Source organism: Carex rostrata, chromosome 4, assembly GCF_964058835.1.
Source record: "Carex rostrata chromosome 4, lpCarRost1.2, whole genome shotgun sequence".
Lineage (NCBI taxonomy): Eukaryota > Viridiplantae > Streptophyta > Magnoliopsida > Poales > Cyperaceae > Carex > Carex rostrata.
This window is the reverse complement of record NC_135921.1, coordinates 7,664,732-7,686,496: the sequence shown is the minus strand read 5'-3', so window position 1 is coordinate 7,686,496 and position 21,765 is coordinate 7,664,732. Positions and strand designations below refer to the sequence as shown.

General features: G+C 34.7%; 2 protein-coding genes and 2 long non-coding RNA genes across 11 annotated transcripts; 1 reads left to right on the top strand and 3 right to left on the bottom strand.

Moving 5' to 3' along the window:
* Positions 1 to 3,888: 3,888 nt before the first annotated feature.
* On the bottom strand, positions 3,889 to 7,326 carry LOC144552983 (uncharacterized). 7 transcript variants are annotated; one of them, XM_078301042.1, is made up of 5 exons: positions 6,440 to 7,325; positions 5,086 to 5,178; positions 4,748 to 4,893; positions 4,345 to 4,477; positions 3,889 to 4,104 (listed from the first exon to the last, which is right to left on the bottom strand). In XM_078301042.1, exons 1-4 carry the CDS (start codon positions 7,067 to 7,069, stop codon positions 4,369 to 4,371), a joined length of 978 nt encoding a protein of 325 aa, XP_078157168.1. In that variant the 5' UTR covers positions 7,070 to 7,325; the 3' UTR covers positions 3,889 to 4,104; positions 4,345 to 4,368. The 7 variants fall into 7 exon arrangements, with proteins under 7 accessions (XP_078157168.1, XP_078157169.1, XP_078157171.1 ...); XM_078301043.1 differs by having other exon boundaries at positions 3,889 to 4,098; XM_078301045.1 differs by having other exon boundaries at positions 4,748 to 4,815; positions 6,440 to 7,322.
* On the top strand, positions 5,185 to 5,754 carry LOC144552984 (uncharacterized). Its single transcript, XR_013511291.1, has 2 exons — positions 5,185 to 5,327; positions 5,469 to 5,754. It is a non-coding gene; the product is annotated as an uncharacterized LOC144552984 (long non-coding RNA).
* A 2,059-nt stretch (positions 7,327 to 9,385) lies between the features above and the next one.
* LOC144552991 (uncharacterized) lies at positions 9,386 to 11,356 on the bottom strand. 2 transcript variants are annotated; one of them, XR_013511293.1, is made up of 3 exons: positions 11,146 to 11,356; positions 10,915 to 11,036; positions 9,386 to 9,770 (listed from the first exon to the last, which is right to left on the bottom strand). It is a non-coding gene; the product is annotated as an uncharacterized LOC144552991 (long non-coding RNA). The 2 variants fall into 2 exon arrangements; XR_013511292.1 differs by having other exon boundaries at positions 10,958 to 11,036.
* An 805-nt stretch (positions 11,357 to 12,161) lies between these two features.
* Positions 12,162 to 15,150, bottom strand: LOC144552990 (peptidase). Its single transcript, XM_078301056.1, has 2 exons — positions 14,537 to 15,150; positions 12,162 to 12,444 (listed from the first exon to the last, which is right to left on the bottom strand). Exons 1-2 carry the CDS (start codon positions 14,857 to 14,859, stop codon positions 12,357 to 12,359), a joined length of 411 nt encoding a protein of 136 aa, XP_078157182.1. The 5' UTR covers positions 14,860 to 15,150; the 3' UTR covers positions 12,162 to 12,356.
* Positions 15,151 to 21,765: the final 6,615 nt, after the last annotated feature.

Here is a 21,765-nt window from a genome sequence, read left to right as displayed (position 1 = left end):
AGATTTTGTGACCAATAGGAAAACAAAGAAAAATGGTATTTTTAATGCAAATGGGGTGACTTACCCGGTAGAAGGGGCAGGGGATGTGCCCGTGTCAGATAATATCACCCTTAAAAATACACTATTTGTCCCATCCTTATCAACCAAACTGATCTCAATCGGACAATTAACAGAAGAACAGAATTGTGTAGCGCTTATGTTTCCGAATTATGTTATCTTTCAGGATATCCTCACGAAGGAGGTCATTGGCCGTGGTACTAAACGAGACGGATTGTATTATCTTGATGAAGTGAAGATTGGAAAAACCTATCTGTCAAGCATGAAACCTAATAACTCGAGAGAAACAATTTTTTTATGGCATAAGAGGCTAGGACATCCCTCTTTTGGGTATTTAAAAAAACTTTCCCCTCATTTATTTGTTGGTTTAGAGAATGAACAATTTGTGTGTGAAACATGTATTAAGGCTAAAAGCCATAGAACATCTTATTTTGATAGTGATAAAAGAAGTTTGGTTCCATTTGATTTGGTTCATACTGATGTATGGGGACCATCCCCAGTTGTCTCTAAATCAGGATGTAGGTGGTTTACAACTTTCACTGATGATTGTACCCGAATGACATGGGTTTATTTATTAAAAACCAAAGATGAGGTAACAAATGTGTTTCAAAAAAATTTTAAGATGGTACAAAATCAGTTTGAGAAAAGGATTAAGATTTTGAGAAGTGATAATGGAACAGAATATGTAAATAAAAATTTACAAGTTTTTTTTAAGGAAAATGGCATTTTGCACGAAACCACGTGTGTTGGTACTCCTCAACAAAATGGGATTGCCGAAAGGAAAAATAGACATATCCTTGAAACTGTCCGATCGATCATGTTTGAGAGTCATATGCCTTCGATTTTTTGGGATAATGCAGTATCTTTTGCTGTGTATCTTAACAATAGAACTCCAACACGAGTCAATAATTTCAAAACACCACTCCAAATATTATCCAGTCATGTTAGGATTCCTTCTATTCTCAACTTACCTCCAAAAATATTTGGTTGTACTGCATATGTTCATCTTCAAAAACCTTCCCGATCAAAGTTTGAACCCCGTGCTGAGAAGTGTGTATTCTTAGGATTTAGGATGCATCAAAAAGGATACAAATGTTACAATCCAAATACAAGGAAATTTTTTACAACCATGGATATTGTTTTTTTGGAAAGTGAATATTTTTTCAAGGGAAATAATTCAATTCAGGAAGAAATTGAGTACGAATTCAATTATTCACAAAATTTGGATTTTTTAAGGCAACCATATCAAGCTACGGATTTAATTGCTCCCATCCAAAATTTAATTATTCCCGAACCATGTGAAGGCCCGAAATCAATTTTTGATGAGAAAAATTTGGAAAGCTCATTTCATGATAAACACACGCCACAAGATCCCAATCCAGAAGATATTGGCCCGGATAGGGTGGTACCTGAGGTAGCTGAGTCAAATGAAGAGTTACAATCCGAAGTACCACAAAGGCCAATGACTCCTGAGGATGATCATGAGGTAAGTCGTGCTAAGCCTGTTTTTAATTTACCATTTAGGACTAATCGAGGTAAACCACCAAAGCGCTATGTTCCAGAGGATGGAACAAGCGAAGAAGTCAAGTATCCAATTGCTAATTTTACCACCACTAAAAACTTGTGTGAACCACTCAAAACATTTGTGAACCAAATATCATCGGTCATAGTACCGGAAAAACTAGAAGAAGCATTAAAGGATCCAATGTGGATTGAGGCAATGCAATTCGAAATGGATGCATTAAAGAAAAATCGTACATGGACCTTAGTTGACTTACCAGAGGGTAAGAAAACAGTTGGGTGTAAGTGGGTCTATACTCTAAAATATAATGCAGAAGGGAAAATCGAAAGATATAAAGCAAGGTTAGTTGCGAAAGGGTACACTCAAACCTATGGAATTGACTTTCAAGAAACTTTCTCACCAGTTGCTAAACTAAATTCTGTTCGAGTTCTTTTATCCCTTGCAGCAAACTTAGACTGGCCTCTACATCAATTTGACGTGAAGAATGCTTTCTTGCACGGAAACTTAAAGGAGGAAATATATATGGATATTCCACCTGGCTATGAACAATTGGGAAGAGAAAAAAAGGTGTGCAAACTAGAGAAGGCTTTGTACGGATTAAAGCAGTCACCAAGGGCATGGTTTGGTCGGTTTTGTCAAGTAATGAAGGGATGTGGATACACTCAAAGTGAATCTGACCATACTATGTTCTACAAAAAGAATCAGGGAAGAATTGCTGTTTTAATTATTTATGTTGATGATATGATCATAACAGGTAATGATCGTAATGAAATTGAAGAATTAGAAAATAAATTGTCAAAAGAATTTGAGATGAAGAACCTAGGTGGACTGAAGTACTTTCTTGGAATCGAAGTATCTCGCAACAAAGAAGGTATATTTCTCTCTCAAAGAAAATATGTACTTGATTTTCTTGTCGAAGTCGGGATGCTAGAGTGTAAACCGGCTGATACACCCATGGTTCAAAATGTAAAACTAGATGTGAGCCCAAATCAAACACCAGTTAACAAAGAAAGATACAAAAAGTTGGTAGGAAAATTAATTTACCTATCACATACCAGACCTGACATCGCTCATGCAGTAAGTGTTGTGAGTCAATTCATGCACTCACCAAGTAATGAGCATATGGAAGCTGTTATGAGAATTATTAGGTACTTGAAGGGGGCTCCAGGAAGAGGAATTGTGTTCCGGAAAAACAAACATTTAGAAGTGAGTGGTTACAGTGATGCTGACTGGGCTGGCTGTGTGGTAGATCGAAAATCGACTGCAGGGTACTTTAGCTTTGTGGGAGGAAATCTAGTGACATGGCGAAGCAAAAAACAGAACGTGGTGGCACTTTCAAGTGCTGAAGCCGAATTCAGAGGAATGGTGAAGTGCATATGTGAGCTGCTATGGTTAAGAAGATTGCTCGAGGAATTAGGATAACAAGGCAGCCATAGATATTTCTCATAACCCGGTTCAACATGATAGGACAAAGCATATTGAAATTGATAGACACTTCATCAAAGAGAAGTTAGATGCGAAAGTCATCAAAATGCCTTTTGTGAGATCAAGTGAACAACTAGCTGATATGCTGACAAAAGCCGTGTCAACCAAGACATTTCAGGAATCGCTTGATAAATTAGGAATGATGGATATTTACGTATAAACTTGAGGGGGAATGTTGGATTTGGCAAGTTGATACGCAAGATCCTGAGAGATATTTCCAGAAGATTGGCATCTATTATTATCTTTTTTTTTATTTGTTATGTTTAGCTATGTATAGGTGGCCAATATTTATTTACTATATCTAGATGATTGTTGCTTTATTTTTCATTCTTAGAAGGATATAACTAGGGAGGTGCATCTCTGTTTCAATTAAGAAAAAAGACAGAAAAGAAAACTTGCTTGTAATATTAAGCTTGATTAATAAAATAAGGGAGGGAGGGAGTTCAAGGGAGTTTGGTGTTCTTTGTGATTTTAATTGTGACATGGTATCAGAGCAGGACGATTAACCTGGTGATATAGTTCAGAGAATTATAGTTCTTCTTTGTCTTTAACTACTATTCTCTTTACTATATTGCTCTAAGGAGTTTTGATTCCTGTTTTTTCCCGTTCTCATGATGAATCCTCCCGAGAACCTCTCTGAAACAGCCACCTCCGAAACAGCTACCTTGCTTGAGAAATTAACTCACCTAATTACCTTACAACAAAACCAAATGATAACAATGCAGAATACGCTTGTTTCATTACCACAAACACCACCACAGCCCGTAAACCAACCATTGGCTGTGACCAACGTATATCACATCGTTTCTGGATACGAGTAGAGATTCTTGCAAAAAAAATCCTCATTCCAATCATATATCACATGTTTCTCTAAGACAAAAGTTGGATGTAATATACGTGCATGATTTATTACACTGTCTCCATTTAAAGGAGACGGCCCCAAATAATTTTACCTCCATTTAATTTATAGTTGATTAAGCGAATTAAAAGAATGAGGTTGCAGTGTTGCACTTAATAGACTGATATTGCCGCAACTACACCTGCAGAAATATTCCCAATTTACGCAATAAAGAGGTCAGTCAGTTGTATATTAAATTGAGATTAAATATTCTTATGATCTCTTAATTTCTCAATCTGAAACATAAACAAGAAAGAAAAACCTGTTGCTCAGTCAAAAGAAAGTTTAACTAAACAAACAAAGAGGAGCTACACTTGAAACGTTTAATACATTTTATTCATGTAAAATCATAAGTATTTAGCAAATGATAGGACTCTCGAACCTTGAGCGACAAAAGTAGGATGGTTCAAGAAAAAAAGTTGATTATGTGCTTGCAAACTTCTTTGGGTTTCTCAAGGTTCACTGCATGCCCAGCTTCTTTGATAGTAACTAATTGAGAATTCTCCCCTAAATGCCTGAAATTATCATATTATCTCAGAATAACTATATCAGTTTAACTCTGATGGACTTAACCTTTTTTTCTTTAAGAAATAATGAAATCAAACATAAACCAGAATCAAGAGAACCGACTGATCCCGACACCATTTCATTAGGTGGGTGGGGTCTGGTCAATATTGCCACCCTGTTATATATGTATTTGAACAGCTAGTGAGGCATGTCAGGTTAACCCACCATTATCTGACTTGTCTGATTTTACATTTTTGCATGAAAAAAACAGAACGCACCTCTTCAATCTGTGAGCAAGCTCTAATGGGAATACTTTATCTTCCTCCCCCCAAACAATCAAAGTTGGCTGCATACAAAATGTGTTAAAACTTACCTTGATTGAAAGCACTACCTGTGAAGCTAAGATTCTTCGATACTTCAAATTCTTTTAACAAAAGGAATAAATTTCTGGATCTGATACTCTGCTGAAATCATTATGCCACTTTTACAATATGCTGCCAGCACTAGTTGAGTCAATTTTTTGTGCATTTTGCGTCTATCCTTTTGTTTACTGTTCCAAGGAAAAAATAATAGCAACTGGAAAGAGCTATAAAGCAATTGAGTAAAAGAAGTGTACCGGAGTTATTTTGGGAAGATTTGAGATTTTTCTATCTTTTATGAGAGACTGGAGTAGCTCAGTCTTTTCCTGAGAATACTCTGTGCACATGACCTGTCATTAAGGAAAAAATTTCTGAAATAATTGTTGAAAATTCTAAAATTGTGTCGAGGCCTAAATATTTGGTTGATGACTTTGAAAGTAACTTCTAATTTGTCGTTGTTCACTTCATTATCTAATAAGAACCTAGAATTCCTATAGCAGTCACTAAGGCCTTGTTCGGCAGCTCTATTGGGAATAGGAATCAAAAAATTTGAACTGAAAATTACTATTTATGTGAGAATAAAAATTTTCAGTTTGAGTGAATTTTTTTTTCCCATAACTTGCGTTTTGCTACCTAACAGAGCCTAAAAGTCTTAATCAACAAGCACAAAAATACGATTAATTAAAGAATTTTCGCATCCTTTTATAGCAGTATTAATATTTAGCTGTCCTTTGTTAAATTAACTAACAGAGGGCAGAGGCTAATGAATATTCCTTTTGTTCAATAAATAAAGCGAGGCTAATCAAGTGGAATAATCTTGTCAAACTTTCCACGTCTTTATTGCCCCCACATAATAAAGTCATAAAGAAGATAAGATACCTGGCCATTGTATGACATTAGGTGGGTCCAAGCACATTGGTTTTCACTTTTCAGTTTTCACAAAAAAAGGAGAAATGTTGTAGTTTGTAGTTTATACACTCAATGAAGCAGATCAATGCACTGGATGCGGAGTAGGTCTGATGGTACCAGACCTCCTTTAAGTTTGATGGGCTCCGGACCGTCCGATCCGCTTAAAGATTGAAGTGCTCTATTTTAATATCTGTACATATGCGCTTCAATTTTTGTTCACACTAATCTTAAAGCAGACAGTCTTGAAACCCATCATACTCATGATCGGACCTACTCCGATCTACACTGGACTGGCCTGCATTCTTCTCAATACATATACATGGTTGAATACATCAACAGTGGCACACTAGATCAAAAACTGTCTGCAAACAGGTTTCGCTTGGACCAACCAACCCCAATTCAAACAGAATTCAAACCCCAATTCCCACCGACTGCGTATCCTCTGTCATATCTCAACTTTTGCGTGTCTAACGTGTACGGTGCCTATTCGGAGATCGCGCAAGGGCAGTATTTTCTGTGCTTCGAGATTCGTGCAGAACGTATTTGAACGGTTGAGATTTTTCAGAAAAAACACTCAAAAGTTTGAGATATCTCAGAGGATGCGAATTCATTCCCTCCTCCCCCGACACAAACGACAAAACACGCACCCGTCAAACCAATCACATGCCTCCAAGTGTTTTTTTAGGGAAAAAGTGCGCCTACCTGGATGTAGTCCCGAATGAAGCACGTGGGCATGACACGTGGCGGCTTGACAAACGTCAACCTGACGAGCTCCCGCAGCTTATCCGGCCACCGCGGCACAAGCAGCTCGGCTGCGTCCGCTACGTTGGACACCACAAACAACCCCGCAGCCAGATCAGAATCCTCCAAACAGACTCCCGCACAAACCAACATCACCCGCTGCACCCGTTCTGGGTACAGCTCCGCTATCCGATAAGAAACGAACCCACCATAACTAACTCCGACCAGACCAAATCGGTTGACTCCGAGGCGATCCAGCACACTGACTACAGACCGAGCCTGAAAATAATCGGATCGGTCCGGAGAAGGGGAGAAGGATCCGCCAAAAAAGATCAAATCGGGTACATAGAGATCAAAGCCGGAGCGAATAAGGGGTCGGAGATATGACGCCCATTGCCAAGTGGCGGAGGCGCCAAAGCCATGAATTAGAACGATGGCTGGGCGGGACGATGGATTAGGGTATTGAGGCGACCAGAGATGGATGGAGGTGCCGTCAGAGAGGGACATGACTGAGGAGCGTAGGCCGGCGGCATTGAAGGTGGCATCGTAGTAGCGGTCGCAACAGGCGGTGATGCTGACACAGCACGCCATTTTGTGTGGTTCAAATGGCGGCTTATGCCATCACACAAGGGTAATGGATGGATTTCCGAGAATAATTAATTAGGTTTGTAATTGAATGGTGGAGATAGATGAGATAGATATGGTTTGTTGGTCGGAGAGAAGAGCGTCAAATGGAAGGTTGAAGAGGTTTGTAAATATAGAAAGGTTTTTGTTTATTGAATGGATTACAAATTTTGTTTTTGGAATCGGCGTCTGTTTGACTCTGGTTTTATGAAAAGTGACAAGGAGAAATGAAGCCGAATCTATTTATACTTTTATTTTGATTCTCATTTCCGTCCATGTTCCTTAACTGTCAATATATGGTCTCCACAACTTCTTCAATTGACAGTTATCTGTTATGTAACTGACTATCAACTGTTAATTTAAAACAAACTGACTATCATTCACCTCCTGTCCTAATTACATGTATTGTAAGCTAGTTAATTTAAATAATTAACTTATTGTACAATATCCGTTTGGGTTACAGTTCCAAAACAGCTTCCAAATAAATTTTATATTAAAATTGGACATTTCATCTTTTATCATTTAATAACCATTAATTAATTTTACTTATGGGAATGAATTATGCTGACTGGTCAAACATTTTGCAAATCAGTAGTTCAGTGTCCTTCCAATCTAACTATGATGATTTAGCATTGAGATGGGATCCCACAGAAAAGTATTCTACACAATCCATTTACAAATTGATAAATCATAGGGGGGGGGGGGGGGGGGGGGGGGGGGTGTTAGCTCCCCAACCATTGATCTGGTGGAATATATCAGTACCACACAAGATTATAATTTTTATGTGGTTAAATTTGCATAAGAAAATATTCACTAAAGACATACTGACAAAAAAAGGCTGGACATGCACCCAAACTTGTTACTTCTGTTATGAAAATGATACTAGAGACCACTTTTTTATTGCATGCTTTTTTGCCCAATAAATATGGTTCTGGTTAGAGAAAAGTCAAATGATTATGTATGAATGGGTCAGGAATGATATATATTTTTCATTATGCTCTTACACTACCCTTACATGAAACTCGAGGGTTACTGGTAGTTCTGAGTTCTGTGTGTTGGATGATTTAGAAACACATGAATGATGTATGCTTTAATGACTGTGTACCAAAATCTATAAGGAATATAATTTTACTCATTAAATCTACTGTAATTTATTGGACAAGGTCGATTAAGCAAAAGATCAAGATAGCAGTTGTGAATTGGATGCCGATTATAGAGGATATAGTGCCTCTGATTGTCATTCCGTCTAACATGGAGGTTGTGGTGTATCAGCCTCCTAGAGTCAACCTTAGTAATGAATGAGATGTCATACTCAACAATTTTTGTCCCTAGTTTTACCCTCAGCCCTCTATTGAGTGGCTTAGTTATAGCTTGTTTAGCCTACTTTTAGTCATTAGATATTTATTATGTTTGGCTATTCTGCTGCTTGGTTGCCTATATGGCTATGCTATTATTTTTGTGCTTCATCATGAATTGCCAGTGTATGGCTTGACTATGTAATTTTATGTTTCAATAATGAAATGGGCTTCTAGCCTCTCTTTTTTGTTTAAAAAAAAAACATTAATTAATTTAAATTTCATTGAGATATGTAAAAAATTCTAATATGCTATAAAATTAATGACAAATTTATTCAGTATTTATTAGTTCTATATTTTGGGTTTATTTGTATGAGACAATATTATAAACTTTTGTTGAAAATTGCACATAGCACACTATGCTATAATAATGTCACTCTGTATAAAAATAATATATTCAAAATTCAACAATACTTGTGTTCATAAAAAGAAAGTAGGTCTGAGCTCTTTATACCAATAAAACTATCACAAACTTTTTAAAAGGGAAAATTTTATGTATACCCGTCAAAAAAATTAAAATTATGTCTTTCCTCAAAATTCATGATTTCATATTTACCCTTCTAAATTTCTAAATTTCACAAATTTACTCAATTTATTGCTTTTTTTATTAAAACTCATTTTAAATTTATAAATTTCATATTTTACCCTCTATTAATAAAATATGTAGCATGTGTAGAACACCTAATTAGTTAGTTTGTGAAGACAAATTGTTTATTTCTTTACTTTGGATACATATATAATGACATCTAGGTATACACTTGTGATACAGTATGCATCACAAGTAAGGTAATGAATCATTTGTCCTCGCATATCGGCCAATTAGAAGACAAAACTTATTTTGCTCTGTATTAGAAAGAACCATGTAGTATGTATTTTAAATTAGGGAAAATTGTGAAAATGCCACTCCAAAACCGTGGAAATGTGAAAATGTCACTCCAAACTTTGAAATTGAAAAAATGTCACTCCAAACTTCCATAATTGTGAAAATGTCATTATTGCTGTATTCTAATACTATTTTTATTAAGAATTAATTGAAAAATACTGTTTTAGTATATGTATTTATGTATTTCCAATTTTGCCCTCCATACAATTGTGAAGATGCCATTATTTGCCACCGTACCCTCTAGTTCATGCCGTTCCTCACGCTCCTCACGCGAACCTAAGAACATGCGAACCTCTCCAGGCGATTCCTCCTCCCTAATCGCCGCCGCCTCCTCCTAATCGCCACCTCCTTCCAGTTGCCGCCTCGTCCTCCTCCTCCTCTTACCCAGCAGTAACCCTAATCACCTCCCGAGATTTGAATCCGAGGCAACCTGAAAACCCAAGGCAACCTGAAAATCAGTCTCGCAGCTCACCATAAAAGGTATCAAGCAATCTGCTATTAATATATTTTTGTGATTTTGTGTATGAAATTTTCCCCAAAATTAAACAGTCATCTATTCTCTTGTCCTTATACTGTGTCAATTTTGTTCGGGGCTGTGTCAATTTTGCCAAGTTAATATATAGAATAAGAATCACACTCTATACAAATTTGGGGAAAAATGTACCTTTTGGGAAATGACCTGGCAGTGGCAGGTCAAAGAGGAGATGAGGATTACCGTCCAGAAGACATGTTATATATTTATTTCAATCAAGATAGAGATTATCACTGTTAAATTAATACAAGTTCTAGAACAAGGAGCAAAGAACAATTAAATATTGATTAAAAAGATGATTGCTAAAGGAATATCGAATCACAGAAAGTTTTATAAATTATATATATTCTTTTTGATCATGAAAAGAATGCAAGGACTTGTGTTGACTCGAGAATCCTGAGCCAAACATAAGGTTTGAAAATAACTCATGATCCCTATAAAATATATATAAATTGATCTAGATTAACCTAGAAAGTCAGGACCTTGAGCTAAAAGTCACTAATTCTTGAGTTATCCAGTATAAGGTTGGCCTTTATACACCTTCAACACTCTCATAGATGGATTGTGTAAAAAAAGTGAAATTGATAAGGCAATGGATTTCCTACAGGATATGATTTCTAAAGGGCATGAACCGGATGTTGTTACCTATACCACTTTTATTGACGGGCTGTGCAAGAAAGGTGAAATTGATAGGGCAGTGGATTTTCTAAATGACATGATTTTTAAAGGGCATGAGCATAATGTTGTGACCTATAGCACTCTTATAGATGGGATGTGCAAGAATGGCTAAATCGAGAAGGCAATGAATTTTGTATTTAAATTAACTAATTATTGAGTACAATGTCAAATACCCTCAAATTAATAGGCTTTGGGTATTACTAGTATTATTTTAGAATAATGACTAAAAATAGTAACATGCCTTGGTACCAGGGTATTACTGGCACTGTTTTACTGGTACAGCTACTGTACCAGCTATTGGTACAGTACCAACTTTTACTAGCAAAGGACTGAAGTTCAGAATTGAAAAACCAAAAATTATTACCAAAACTTGTATAGTGGATTCTGTATTATTCAAATTGAAGTACCTTTGTTGAAACTCATAAGCAGTTTTCTTGTGTTCATTCATTCCCAGCTCTTGAAGAAGCTCCTCATCTTCCTTTTTCTCTGTTGTGACATCAAAAATGTAAGAATTTACAAAAGTAAGCTTTTCTAAGCAAAACTATTTCTTAAAACTTAAAAATCTACTGATTTCTCCAGTCAGTGAAGAAATTACCGAAGGAGGAAGGGAGCGGAAGGGAGTAAGATTGTCTCCAGTCGGGGAGGTGGAAGGGAGAAGGGGAGAGCGGAAGGGAGCGTCTCCAGGCGGAGGAGTTTGCTCTCTTAATCTCTCTTACATACAGTCGGGGAAGAAATGCGAAGGAGCGTTTCTAGGCGGAGGGGTTTGTCTCCAGGCGAAAGGGAGCCAGGGGAAGAAAGAACGGAGCCAAGGGAAGAAAAGAGGAGGCTAGGTTCGTGTATTTTAATTAAGGGTGTTTTAGGTATTAAATTTAAAAAAAAAAAAAAAGGATTAATAGAGTATAAATGACATTTTCACAATTAATGAAGTTTTATAGTGGTATTTTCACCATTTTGAAGTTTGTAGTGGCATTTTCACATTTTGAAAGTTTTGTAGTGGCCATCTCACAATTTTTCCTTTAAATTAATGATAGTTTTCAAGTTCATAGCTGAATTTGTGAGTTTCGCATTAGTTTACATACTTTTGAGAGAGAGAAGGGAGAGATTTTACTTTATTATCAACATCTAACTTTTGCATCCAAATTCCATGTTAACCTATAAGTTTCATATTTCCAATTCTAAACTCTCAACTATATACCGGTTAGTATCCCTATAATGGCAAGATCTGCTGCTGATGACTGCACCATTTGTTTATTTTGTACATCACTTTTATAAACAGGCCAGTTAGTAGACGCTCAAGTGATAAAGATTTATGTAGATAGTCAAGCCTAATAAGGCCCAAATAATAATAAGCTCCATTCCTCCCGTATCGTATGGCCACACGGCTACAATTCATTTCGTCTCAACATTATTTCCCCTCTTTCTTCAAACTTCTTCATATCATAATTCCCTAATTCATAGATACCATTTTCTTCAACTTCTTTCTATTCGGAAGGAATTAATCAAAACCTAAGCCGCTCAGTAGGTTTGCATTTTTTTTTTATCACAATGAGATTCCAACCCTAACAACACTTCTAACTATTTTGTTAGAAAGTGAAAACACAAGGCACGATAAATAAAGAAATGAATATTACATTTAAGCAAAAAAAAAACTTTAAAGTAACAATAGCAAACTATGTTCAATAAGAACTCCAGTAAAGATAAAAGACACAAACAATCATAAGAAATTAGATTTTGTATGGCACAACCAATTCTAGAAATTTTGACAAAAAAAACAGAAGAGAGAACTTTAATTGATAGGCTAGGTACCTAACTGGATATGTACATCCACCACTTGTAAAACCCAAAGCCATATATTGTTGTAAGCACGGCAACCCTTAGAGGATGAAACTTGAATCTGTTAAATACATCACAAGATAATAAGTATATCTTCCCAAATCAAATAGAAAATAATCATCCTGTTTATGTGTATGGAAAGCAGGAAATTCATAACACATACATCCTATTTACACTTTTCCTTTTCCGGAATAAATTTGTAATTCCAGAAACTAATACAGAGTCAAAATAAGTATTAATCAATTGTAGTTTTTCCAAGTATGAAATTTATACATAGTCATTTGTGCTCTTTCCATCTTTCTCTTTGCAAGTATAAAAATGATGGGAGGATTGTAAAGGGGAATTTTCACCATTAGAAACAAGATGAGAACATCTAATACTTTCAAAACCAACTATGTATTTCCTAGCATAAATTTTGAGTACTACATATCCAAATTCTATACATAGATTTTTTAAGCCATTGCTTAGATAAGCCTAATTAAGACCTATAAAGAAACCTTAAGTTGAGGATATCAAAATAAGTATCCAAAACCGAATCAGTAAACAATGGCAGTTTTTTCATCACACCAAAATCTGAATGTTATAAAGCAACACATTTAGCCAGGAACACCCTACATTTCCCTTCATGAAAGAAAAAGGACTCCCTTAGACTCCTAATGTGGCTCGTATAGAAAACATTGGATAACTTTTAGTTAGAAGTTTTAAGCATTTTCTTTAGCACAAAGTGTAAATTATAGATAACTTCATGGTTGAATTACGGTTCTCAAAATGCAACATTTTGGTTAGATTTACGCCTTTTGTATAATTAACTAATTTTCTTGACAAATCGATAACTTAGGTTATGTTGCATAGTTAAGAGTTAGTCGAGCCAAAACTTGGAACAGGTGGCTTAATCTTTAATTATACAATGGGTAATTGAGTGAAAATATATATCCAAGTGGAGCTGATTTGTACTGCTAAATATAGGTTTGTATTGCAAAGTTGGGAGAACAGGTACACATAAGATTGGGTCCTGTACCACTATGGCTAGTACTAGCATATAGTGGCCAAACCTATGATGCAAATATGAATTGTTATTATAAACTAAAGCATGCAATAATAAGATGAATTATCTGTCAAGACTCAAGAGTGACAACCCAACTGCCTATGCTATTATATAACAGTTGAGCTGAACATTAATTTGAGGTAACAAAAGAAGTTTTGTAGGTGACCCACAATTGGACAATTGGAATTAAATTATTCATGAAAAGAAGTGTTGCACAACCTAGTCAAACATCTAAGTCTAGTACTTTAGATTGATTATTTCTTGCACATCAATGGTTAGTAATTATTTACACCCAAAATTTCTTTCTCAATATTGGATGATTATCACCTAACCCCCCCAATCCTGACACGTCCCTGTAAGACTGAAAAAAGACAAGGTCAAAAGGTGTGTGCGTGTGTGTGTTTTTATAATACTCATGCATCCTTTCTATACATATTACAAGACACAGCATTCAATCCTTAAATCAAATAAATCAACCCAGACTCTCCAACACTCCTAACCCACCTTGATTCTAGCTAATTCTGTTTGGGAATGAAAAAACGCTGATTTTTTTTAAATAAATCCATTTAAGTATGTGCATACAAATAAATTAAGGATGAATACAAGAAAAATCAAACTTAATTTCTGGAATCTTCAAAAAGAAAGTCATCCAGATCCAATTATGATTTGGAAATTATATTGCTTCCATTGGATCGTAAAAATGAATTTATTACTATCGAAAACTGCAAACATAAATTCCAAGCCTAAAATTGACTATAAATTGACAATAGATTTAACAAGTATTAACCTTAGTATATTAAGCAGAAAAGGTTGTAATCTTTTGAATAGGAATCTCTAGGGGGGCATACTATATTTGCAATTTACTAAATAAAGGAAGGAAGCAGCGAAGGTTGCAAGTCCCAGATAATATTTGCATTACAGAAAAAGTAACTACTCGAAAAAAAAAAATAGCAATGCCAGGGTTTTCTAAAAATTAACGCATAATGAGGCATGGCGCAGAACTGGCTCTCCTTTACCATCCCAGTGCCAGAAAATTGGTCCCATTAAATTTGAAAGAGAGAAACACTAACAATTAAACGAGAAAAATAAAAGAGAGAAGAAAACCTACTTCCAAGTATCATCAGCCCGGTCAGCGGCGGCGCTCCGAGTGGCGGGCATGGGGGTGAACCACTCAGAGAAATCGCGATCGAAGAACTCCCAATCGGGCAACAAGATCCCAGCAACAGCGAAGAGGCCAAAAGCATAGGTGGCGAGCACTTTTTTGAGCGACATGGTGAGGAGACCGACGACGACCATGAGCAGCGCCAGGCCCACAAGGCTTCTCTGGAGGGCCTCATCGCGGCCCATGGGAACTGGAGAGGTGGAGCGAGCGGGTGAAATGGAGGAAAGGTAGTGAAGCGGCGCGAGGGGAAGTGATGAGGAGGGGGGCATGAGACTGAGAAGGGAGAGGGGTGGTTAGCAGCTGAGGCCTGAATTTCAGAAAATGAATTATAACTAATAGTATGGGTACGGGTGGTGGTTTCGTTTCGCGTTTTCTTGCTTTTCGCGGGAGGCTTCTATATTATTTGCGTGGTTGATTTTGCGTGAGTTGGGAGGTGGGGCACTGGGGTGAGTAGTTGGGAACTTGCAATTGGTAAATAAATGGTAATAAAGGCGATTTCTGTTGCCTTCGGACAACGTTAGACTGGCACGGCACGATGAGTGAGATATTAGATAAGATGATATGATGGAGATAGTATAGGAGACTCCGCTGCGCCTGCGCCTGGATGCATTTGCATTCCAATATATAAATAGTAGTGAGTGGGGTATCGTATATGGATTGGTGTTATTAGTAAATTGTAGGTCGAGTCGATTACCCACTCCAACCCTCGTTTTCGCTTTTGCGTACCCACGCAGGGCAGGCGGCTGCTGAGTCCACCGCTGACGAATAATATTAGGAGATGATACAACAACTAGGCTGCTAACGAGCCGAGTTAGCTCGAGTCCCAGATAACTCGAATTCAACTCGAAACATAGTGAGCTGAGTTGTGAAATCTGAACCGAGCTGACTCGCTGATTCGAACTCAACTCACGAATAACTTGAAGTGACTCGTCATCAATGATTCTAACTATCTACTAGCAGTCTATCACTTTAAATTTTAAGGTGTTGACTATTGTTACGTAATGACCTATTTCCAAGAAGATTCATTTATTCAAAAATCAACAACTTTAGCATAATTTTTTAGAACTTAGAACTTAAAAAGAGAAGTGGCGAAGTGGGGTACTGGGTAGTGTATTGAAACCGTCCGCGGGAGTCGGATCCGAACCGGATCGCCCGCCGCCCGTACCCGACCGGATCGCATCCATGTCTGGGTTTGGAACGGGTACATGGGTAACCCGAGTAGGGGTTAAAACGGGCCGGGACCAGTTTTTTGAAAAAAAAAAAAAAAAAAAAAAAACCCGTGATAACTAGGACCGTGCCAAACCCGTACCCGCCTGGACCGAACCCCCGCCCGTACCCGCATACCCACCTACCCGTACCCTCCTACCCGTACCTGCCTACCCCGCCCGAAAATTCAAATTTAAAAAAAAAAAAAACGTTTTTATTTTAAAATTCAAATTTTATTTTCCCCCAAACCAACCTCCTTAAATACACCCTCATCCTTCACAAATTTTCACATCTCATCTTATTATTTTCCATCTCTCGTTCTCTCAATCTCAATCTCAATATTTTCATTATTCTCAAATTTTAAATTTATTATTAAAAAATATATATATATATCTATTGTTAAAATATATTTATTCTCAATATTTGCACATTTTAAATTTATTGTTAAAAGAATATATTTATTGTTCTACACAAAGGTCGCTTTGTTTACTAGCGGCCATTTTTTTTAATACCCCAAAAAAAAAGAAAAATATAAAAATAACCTCTGTTTTGGGTTTTTTCCATATATGCCCTGACGGGGCGGGCCAAAACTTTAGCAAACCGCCCATTCAATGGGCGCTTCATGCCATTACCAAACCGCCCATATACTGGGCGGTTACCTTTTTTTTTTTTTTTAAGTTTTGTTTTTTTTAAACAGAAATTTTTTTTATTTTTTGTATTGAAATATTAGAAATGTTGAATATATTTCTTTAAAAATAGATGGAATACAATATAATTTGATTTATTAGAAAGACTACAACAAATAACCCGGATCAATATTTTTCAGGCCGGATTTTTCGCGGCTGTAAGAAAAATTAATATATTTCTTTATGTGTTATTGGATAAAAATAAAAATGCTTAGATTCCGAGTTATTGATCCCGGTTCAAAAGTCACTTCTATGTAATCTAGAAAATATTATAATCCTTCTAGGACATTTAATTTATAAAAAGTTGTATCTATTTTGATAATTCTTTTTGAATAACAATTATTAAATAACTTAAAGTTTTTATTTTTTTTTCAAAAATAGATACAACTTTTTATAAATTAAATGTCCTAGAAGGATCATAATATTTTCTATATTACATAGAAGTGACTTTTGAACCGGAATCAATAACTCGGAATCTAAGCATTTTTATTTTTGTCCAATAACACATAAAGAAATATATTAATTTTTCTTACAGCTGCGAAAAATCCGGCCTGAAAAATATTGATCCGGGTTATTTGTTGTAGTTTTTCTAATAAATCAAATTATATTGTATTCCATCTATTTTTAAAGAAATATATTCAACATTTCTAATATTTCAATACAAAAAATAAAAAAATTTCTGTTTAAAAAAAAACTTTCAAAAAAAAAAATAATAATAAATGAAGCGCCCCTGGCTTGGGCGGTCTGGGGTTCCATTTTTTTTTTTTTTTTTTTTTAAGTTTTGTTTTTTTTAAACAGAAATTTTTTTATTTTTTGTATTGAAATATTAGAAATGTTGAATATATTTCTTTAAAAATAGATGGAATACAATATAATTTGATTTATTAGAAAGACTACAACAAATAACCCGGATCAATATTTTTCAGGCCGGATTTTTCGCGGCTGTAAGAAAAATTAATATATTTCTTTATGTGTTATTGGACAAAAATAAAAATGCTTAGATTCCGAGTTATTGATCCCGGTTCAAAAGTCACTTCTATGTAATCTAGAAAATATTATGATCCTTCTAGGACATTTAATTTATAAAAAGTTGTATCTATTTTTGAAAAAAAAATAAAAACTTTAAGCTATTTAATAATTGTTATTCAAAAAGAATTCTCAAAATAGATACAACTTTTTATAAATTAAATGTCCTAGAAGGATCATAATATTTTCTAGATTACATAGAAGTGACTTTTGAACCGGGATCAATAACTCGGAATCTAAGCATTTTTATTTTTATCCAATAACACATAAAGAAATATATTAATTTTTCTTACAGCCGCGAAAAATCCGGCCTGAAAAATATTGATCCGGGTTATTTGTTGTAGTCTTTCTAATAAATCAAATTATATTGTATTCCATCTATTTTTAAAGAAATATATTCAATATTTCTAATATTTCAATACAAAAAATAAAAAAAAATTTGTTTAAAAAAAAACAAAACTTAAAAAAGAAAAGAAAAAGTGGACCGCCCAGTATATGGGCGGTTTGGTAATGGCATGAAGCGCCCATGCACCATTGCATGGGCGGTTTGCTAAAGTTTTGGCCCGCCCCGTTTCCAAGCGGTCAGGGCATATATGAAAAAAACCCAAAACATAGGTTATTTTTATATTTTTCTTTTTTTTTGGGGTATTAAAAAAAATGGCCGGTTTACTAGTGTCCAGCATCTATATATCTCTCTCAACAGTAATTAAATAAAGCAACAGTATCCTTAATGTATAAACAGTAAAATGTAAATACAAGTTGCATTTTACTCGAATTGAAACGCAATTAAGTTCATATTATGTTTTGAGATTTTTCTAATTTGATGTTATACATTTTTTTAAAATGCTAAACATAAATAAAAAAAATAGGATGGATTTTGGATCTCGGCGAGATAAATGAATCTAGTCAACGAGATTCGGTTGGTTTTGCTGGATACATGAAAAAGGATACCAGTACTGCATATAATGACTGAATTAATTAATGTATGGGGCCTTTACTTTGCCCAGCAAATTATAGAGTGACCCTAATATATAAGCTACATTAATTTGCTACTTTATCCATCAGCTGGGGAATTTTTTTATAAACCATAAATACAAAAACAATTTTTAGGGAACCAGCATGATTTTTTTTTTTTTTTTTGAAAAACCACAAAGACCGAGTGGAGCATTCGGTCTCCACTTTTTTTTTTCTCCAGACCGAATGCTCCACTCGGTCTCACTCTTTTTTCAACTTTTCCGTGCGGCAAACGGTGTGGCATATGTTTTATGTATATGTATAGAGAGTGACTTGAAATTTCAAAATTCAAAAAGTCGATCCGAACCGTTCATCTTGTTTTCCATATTAATATGTGCTTGGAGACCAAATTTTACATTTTTCTGAAATTTTTTACTATTTATTAAGTCACTTTGAAAATTGTTGATCCAACGGTGGCTTAACAAAACAGTAAAATTAGCAGCCACCGTTGGATCAACAATTTTCAAAGTGGCTTAATAAATAGTAAAAAAATTCAGAAAAATGTAAAATTTGGTCTCCAAGCACATATTAATATGGAAAACAAGATGAACGGTTCGGATCGACTTTTTGGATTTTAAAATTTCAAGTCACTCTCTATACATATACATAAAAGGATTATTCGGATCTTATGTGGCCGAATCTGTGAAAAATTGAAAAAAATGGTGAGACCGAGTGGAGCATTCGGTCTGGAGAAAAAAAAAAAGTGGAGACCGAATGCTCCACTCGGTCTTTGTGGTTTTTCAAAAAAAAAAAACAATCATGCTGGTTCCCTAAAAATTGTTTCTCTATTTATGGTTTATAAAATTGATGCTAATATTGCTTCAATTGTTGCACATTTTTTTTTTTTGAAACCTTGACAGTGGCTTTCAATTGTTGCACATTATTGCATTAAATTAGCTCTTATTCCTATAACTAATTCCTTAAATTACTTCTTATTCATATACAATCAAATGTTTCATCAGCATATTTGACTCTCTTTATATTGTTTCCTTTTTAATTTAGGAAATCCTTTTTATTTTATTTTTTTTAAAGTTGGAGGTCAAATTTTCATCTCTGAGATAAATATTTATACAAATCTGATAGCCTCTATCAGTGTTTAAAAAAAAGAGATAACATTTATTCATATTATCTAACTAATTTTTAAAATAAAAATGCATAATTATCTACCTATAAATATCTATAAAGGACTCTCATTTTGATTTCAAATCTACAACAACCTTTCACAACAAATGATATTGCTTTTAGTCACTACATTGAACACTGATGCTTTTTTTTTATTGGTACGGTTGAAAGGAATAACCGATCAAGCAAAGTAAAAAAAAAAAAAAAACTCTCAAATGAAATGCATTTTGTGTAGTGGTTTATAAAATTAAGCAGTTGAACAAAATTAATTGTAAACCCAACCCACTAATTAGATCTTCGTTGCTTATGTTTGGTTTTATCTTAGAATGGTCTGTTTTAGGCAATTAATCAATTTGACCTAACAAAATGATTCATTTAACCTTTTCATTTATTCAGTTTTAGGCACATGCTTACTTTGTGCTAATTTTTCATAGCATATCTAAAGCTACCAATTGAAGACGGCTCAAATACTTTATTGTTTTTGTGTCCCACATTTTCATCTCTATTTTCAAAGTTCAAATAGTTGATCCGAATCACTCAACATGATCTCCATAGTAAAATATATTTGGATACCAAATTTTATACTAATTACTATTTTTTAGATATGTACAAAATCGTTGTTTTTGAATGGTTTAAAATCTTATGAAAAATAATAATTCTGTATCTATTTAAAATAATAATAAAATGTTTCTTAAAAAGTATAAAATTTGGTTGCAAGCTCATTTTAATATGAAAATTATGTTGAGCAATACAAATTGATTATTTAGACTTTATAACAACATTAATTTGAAATGATTGGTGCACAAAAACAACGAGGCATTTGAACCCTCGAAAGATTCATTTACAATGCTGAATTTATACCTGTTTTTGCTAAGGACAAAAAAACACGTACCGCTTCATATATTAAAATGGGGCATATGTGCCCCGGTTGGAGTAATTTATTTCTTAAATTTGCCATCTTAAATGTAGAATCATGTAATTAATTTAGTTGTCATGAAGTTAGGTTGAATTTCGCTCTCCAGTTATAATGTTATATAATACATTCCAGGGTAAATTTCTGGTCACTAAACTTTGTCACGAATTAATTAATTACTTAACTTTGATTTGTTTTAATTAAGTCACTCAACTTTCTATTTGTTCCAAATTATCACTCCATAACTTTTCCATCCAAAATGCTAACGGAATATTCTCATTCCGTTAGTATTTTGAACGGAATATACTTATTCTATCCAAAATTCTAACGGAATGAGCATATTCCGTCCAAAAATATTAACGGAATGAGAATATTCTGTTAGCATTTTGAATGAAAAAGTTATGGAGTGATCAATTTGGAACAAATAGAAAGTTGAATAACTTGATTGGAACAAATCAAAGTTAAGTGATCAATTCGTAACAAAGTACAAAGTTTAGTGACCTCTGGTGAAATTTATCCTACATTCTATATATGCAGGGATGCTTAGAGAAGCAGATATTTTTGAAGTTGCACTCTTTTTTTCTCACAGAAAAGCAATATTTCAGGTACTTGCTCACAAATTTAATGGTTCACTACAATTTTGGTTTTCTAAGTTAATTGAGTTGGTTTATACTTATGCAAACTGAATTAAAATTTGATAATACGGTTTTAACTGAGCTGACCGATAAAAACACTATAGTGGAGCATAAATTAATCGTAATCTCTATACAATTTTCTAAGTGAATCAAAAAATAATATAAAGATATTTTGGAAAGACCTTAATTATATTTGCAGAAATATAATTGCTCTTGAATGTGTTGAAAGTTGAAAATATGAGCGGTTGTATGTGCTGGTCAGGTGTTTATGCCTTTACAGGTAGATGTTTAATTATGTCTTCAATAAGATGCTTAAATGCTATGTTCGGCATTTAATGATATTAATTTGTACTTGAAAAGTCCTTAATTATGTTTGCAAAAAAAAAAAAAAAATCTTGAATGCGTTGAATAAAAATATGAGTGTATGTAGTCACAAATGCTATGAATTTTGATTTATATTTTATTGGTTTAAAAAAAAAAAACAGAAGAAAAAACAGCAAAAAAAAAAAAAAATCGGTCTGGACCGGACCGTACCCGTCCGAACCAACCCCTGGACCCGGACCGAGCAACCTG

Bases quoted from the DNA above. Each gene is read 5' to 3' on its own strand.
- LOC144552990 (XM_078301056.1), bottom strand. From the start codon at position 14,859: ATGCCCCCCTCCTCATCACTTCCCCTCGCGCCGCTTCACTACCTTTCC. The intron at 12,445-14,536 runs GTAGGTTTTCTT...TGTATTTAACAG, and splicing joins CGGGCTGATGATACTTGGAA to ATTCAAGTTTCATCCTCTAA.
- LOC144552983 (XM_078301042.1), bottom strand. From the start codon at position 7,069: ATGGCGTGCTGTGTCAGCATCACCGCCTGTTGCGACCGCTACTACGAT. The intron at 5,179-6,439 runs GTAGGCGCACTT...CCTTAATGACAG, and splicing joins TCATTCGGGACTACATCCAG to GTCATGTGCACAGAGTATTC. The intron at 4,894-5,085 runs GTACACTTCTTT...TTTTGTTAAAAG, and splicing joins ATCTTCCCAAAATAACTCCG to AATTTGAAGTATCGAAGAAT.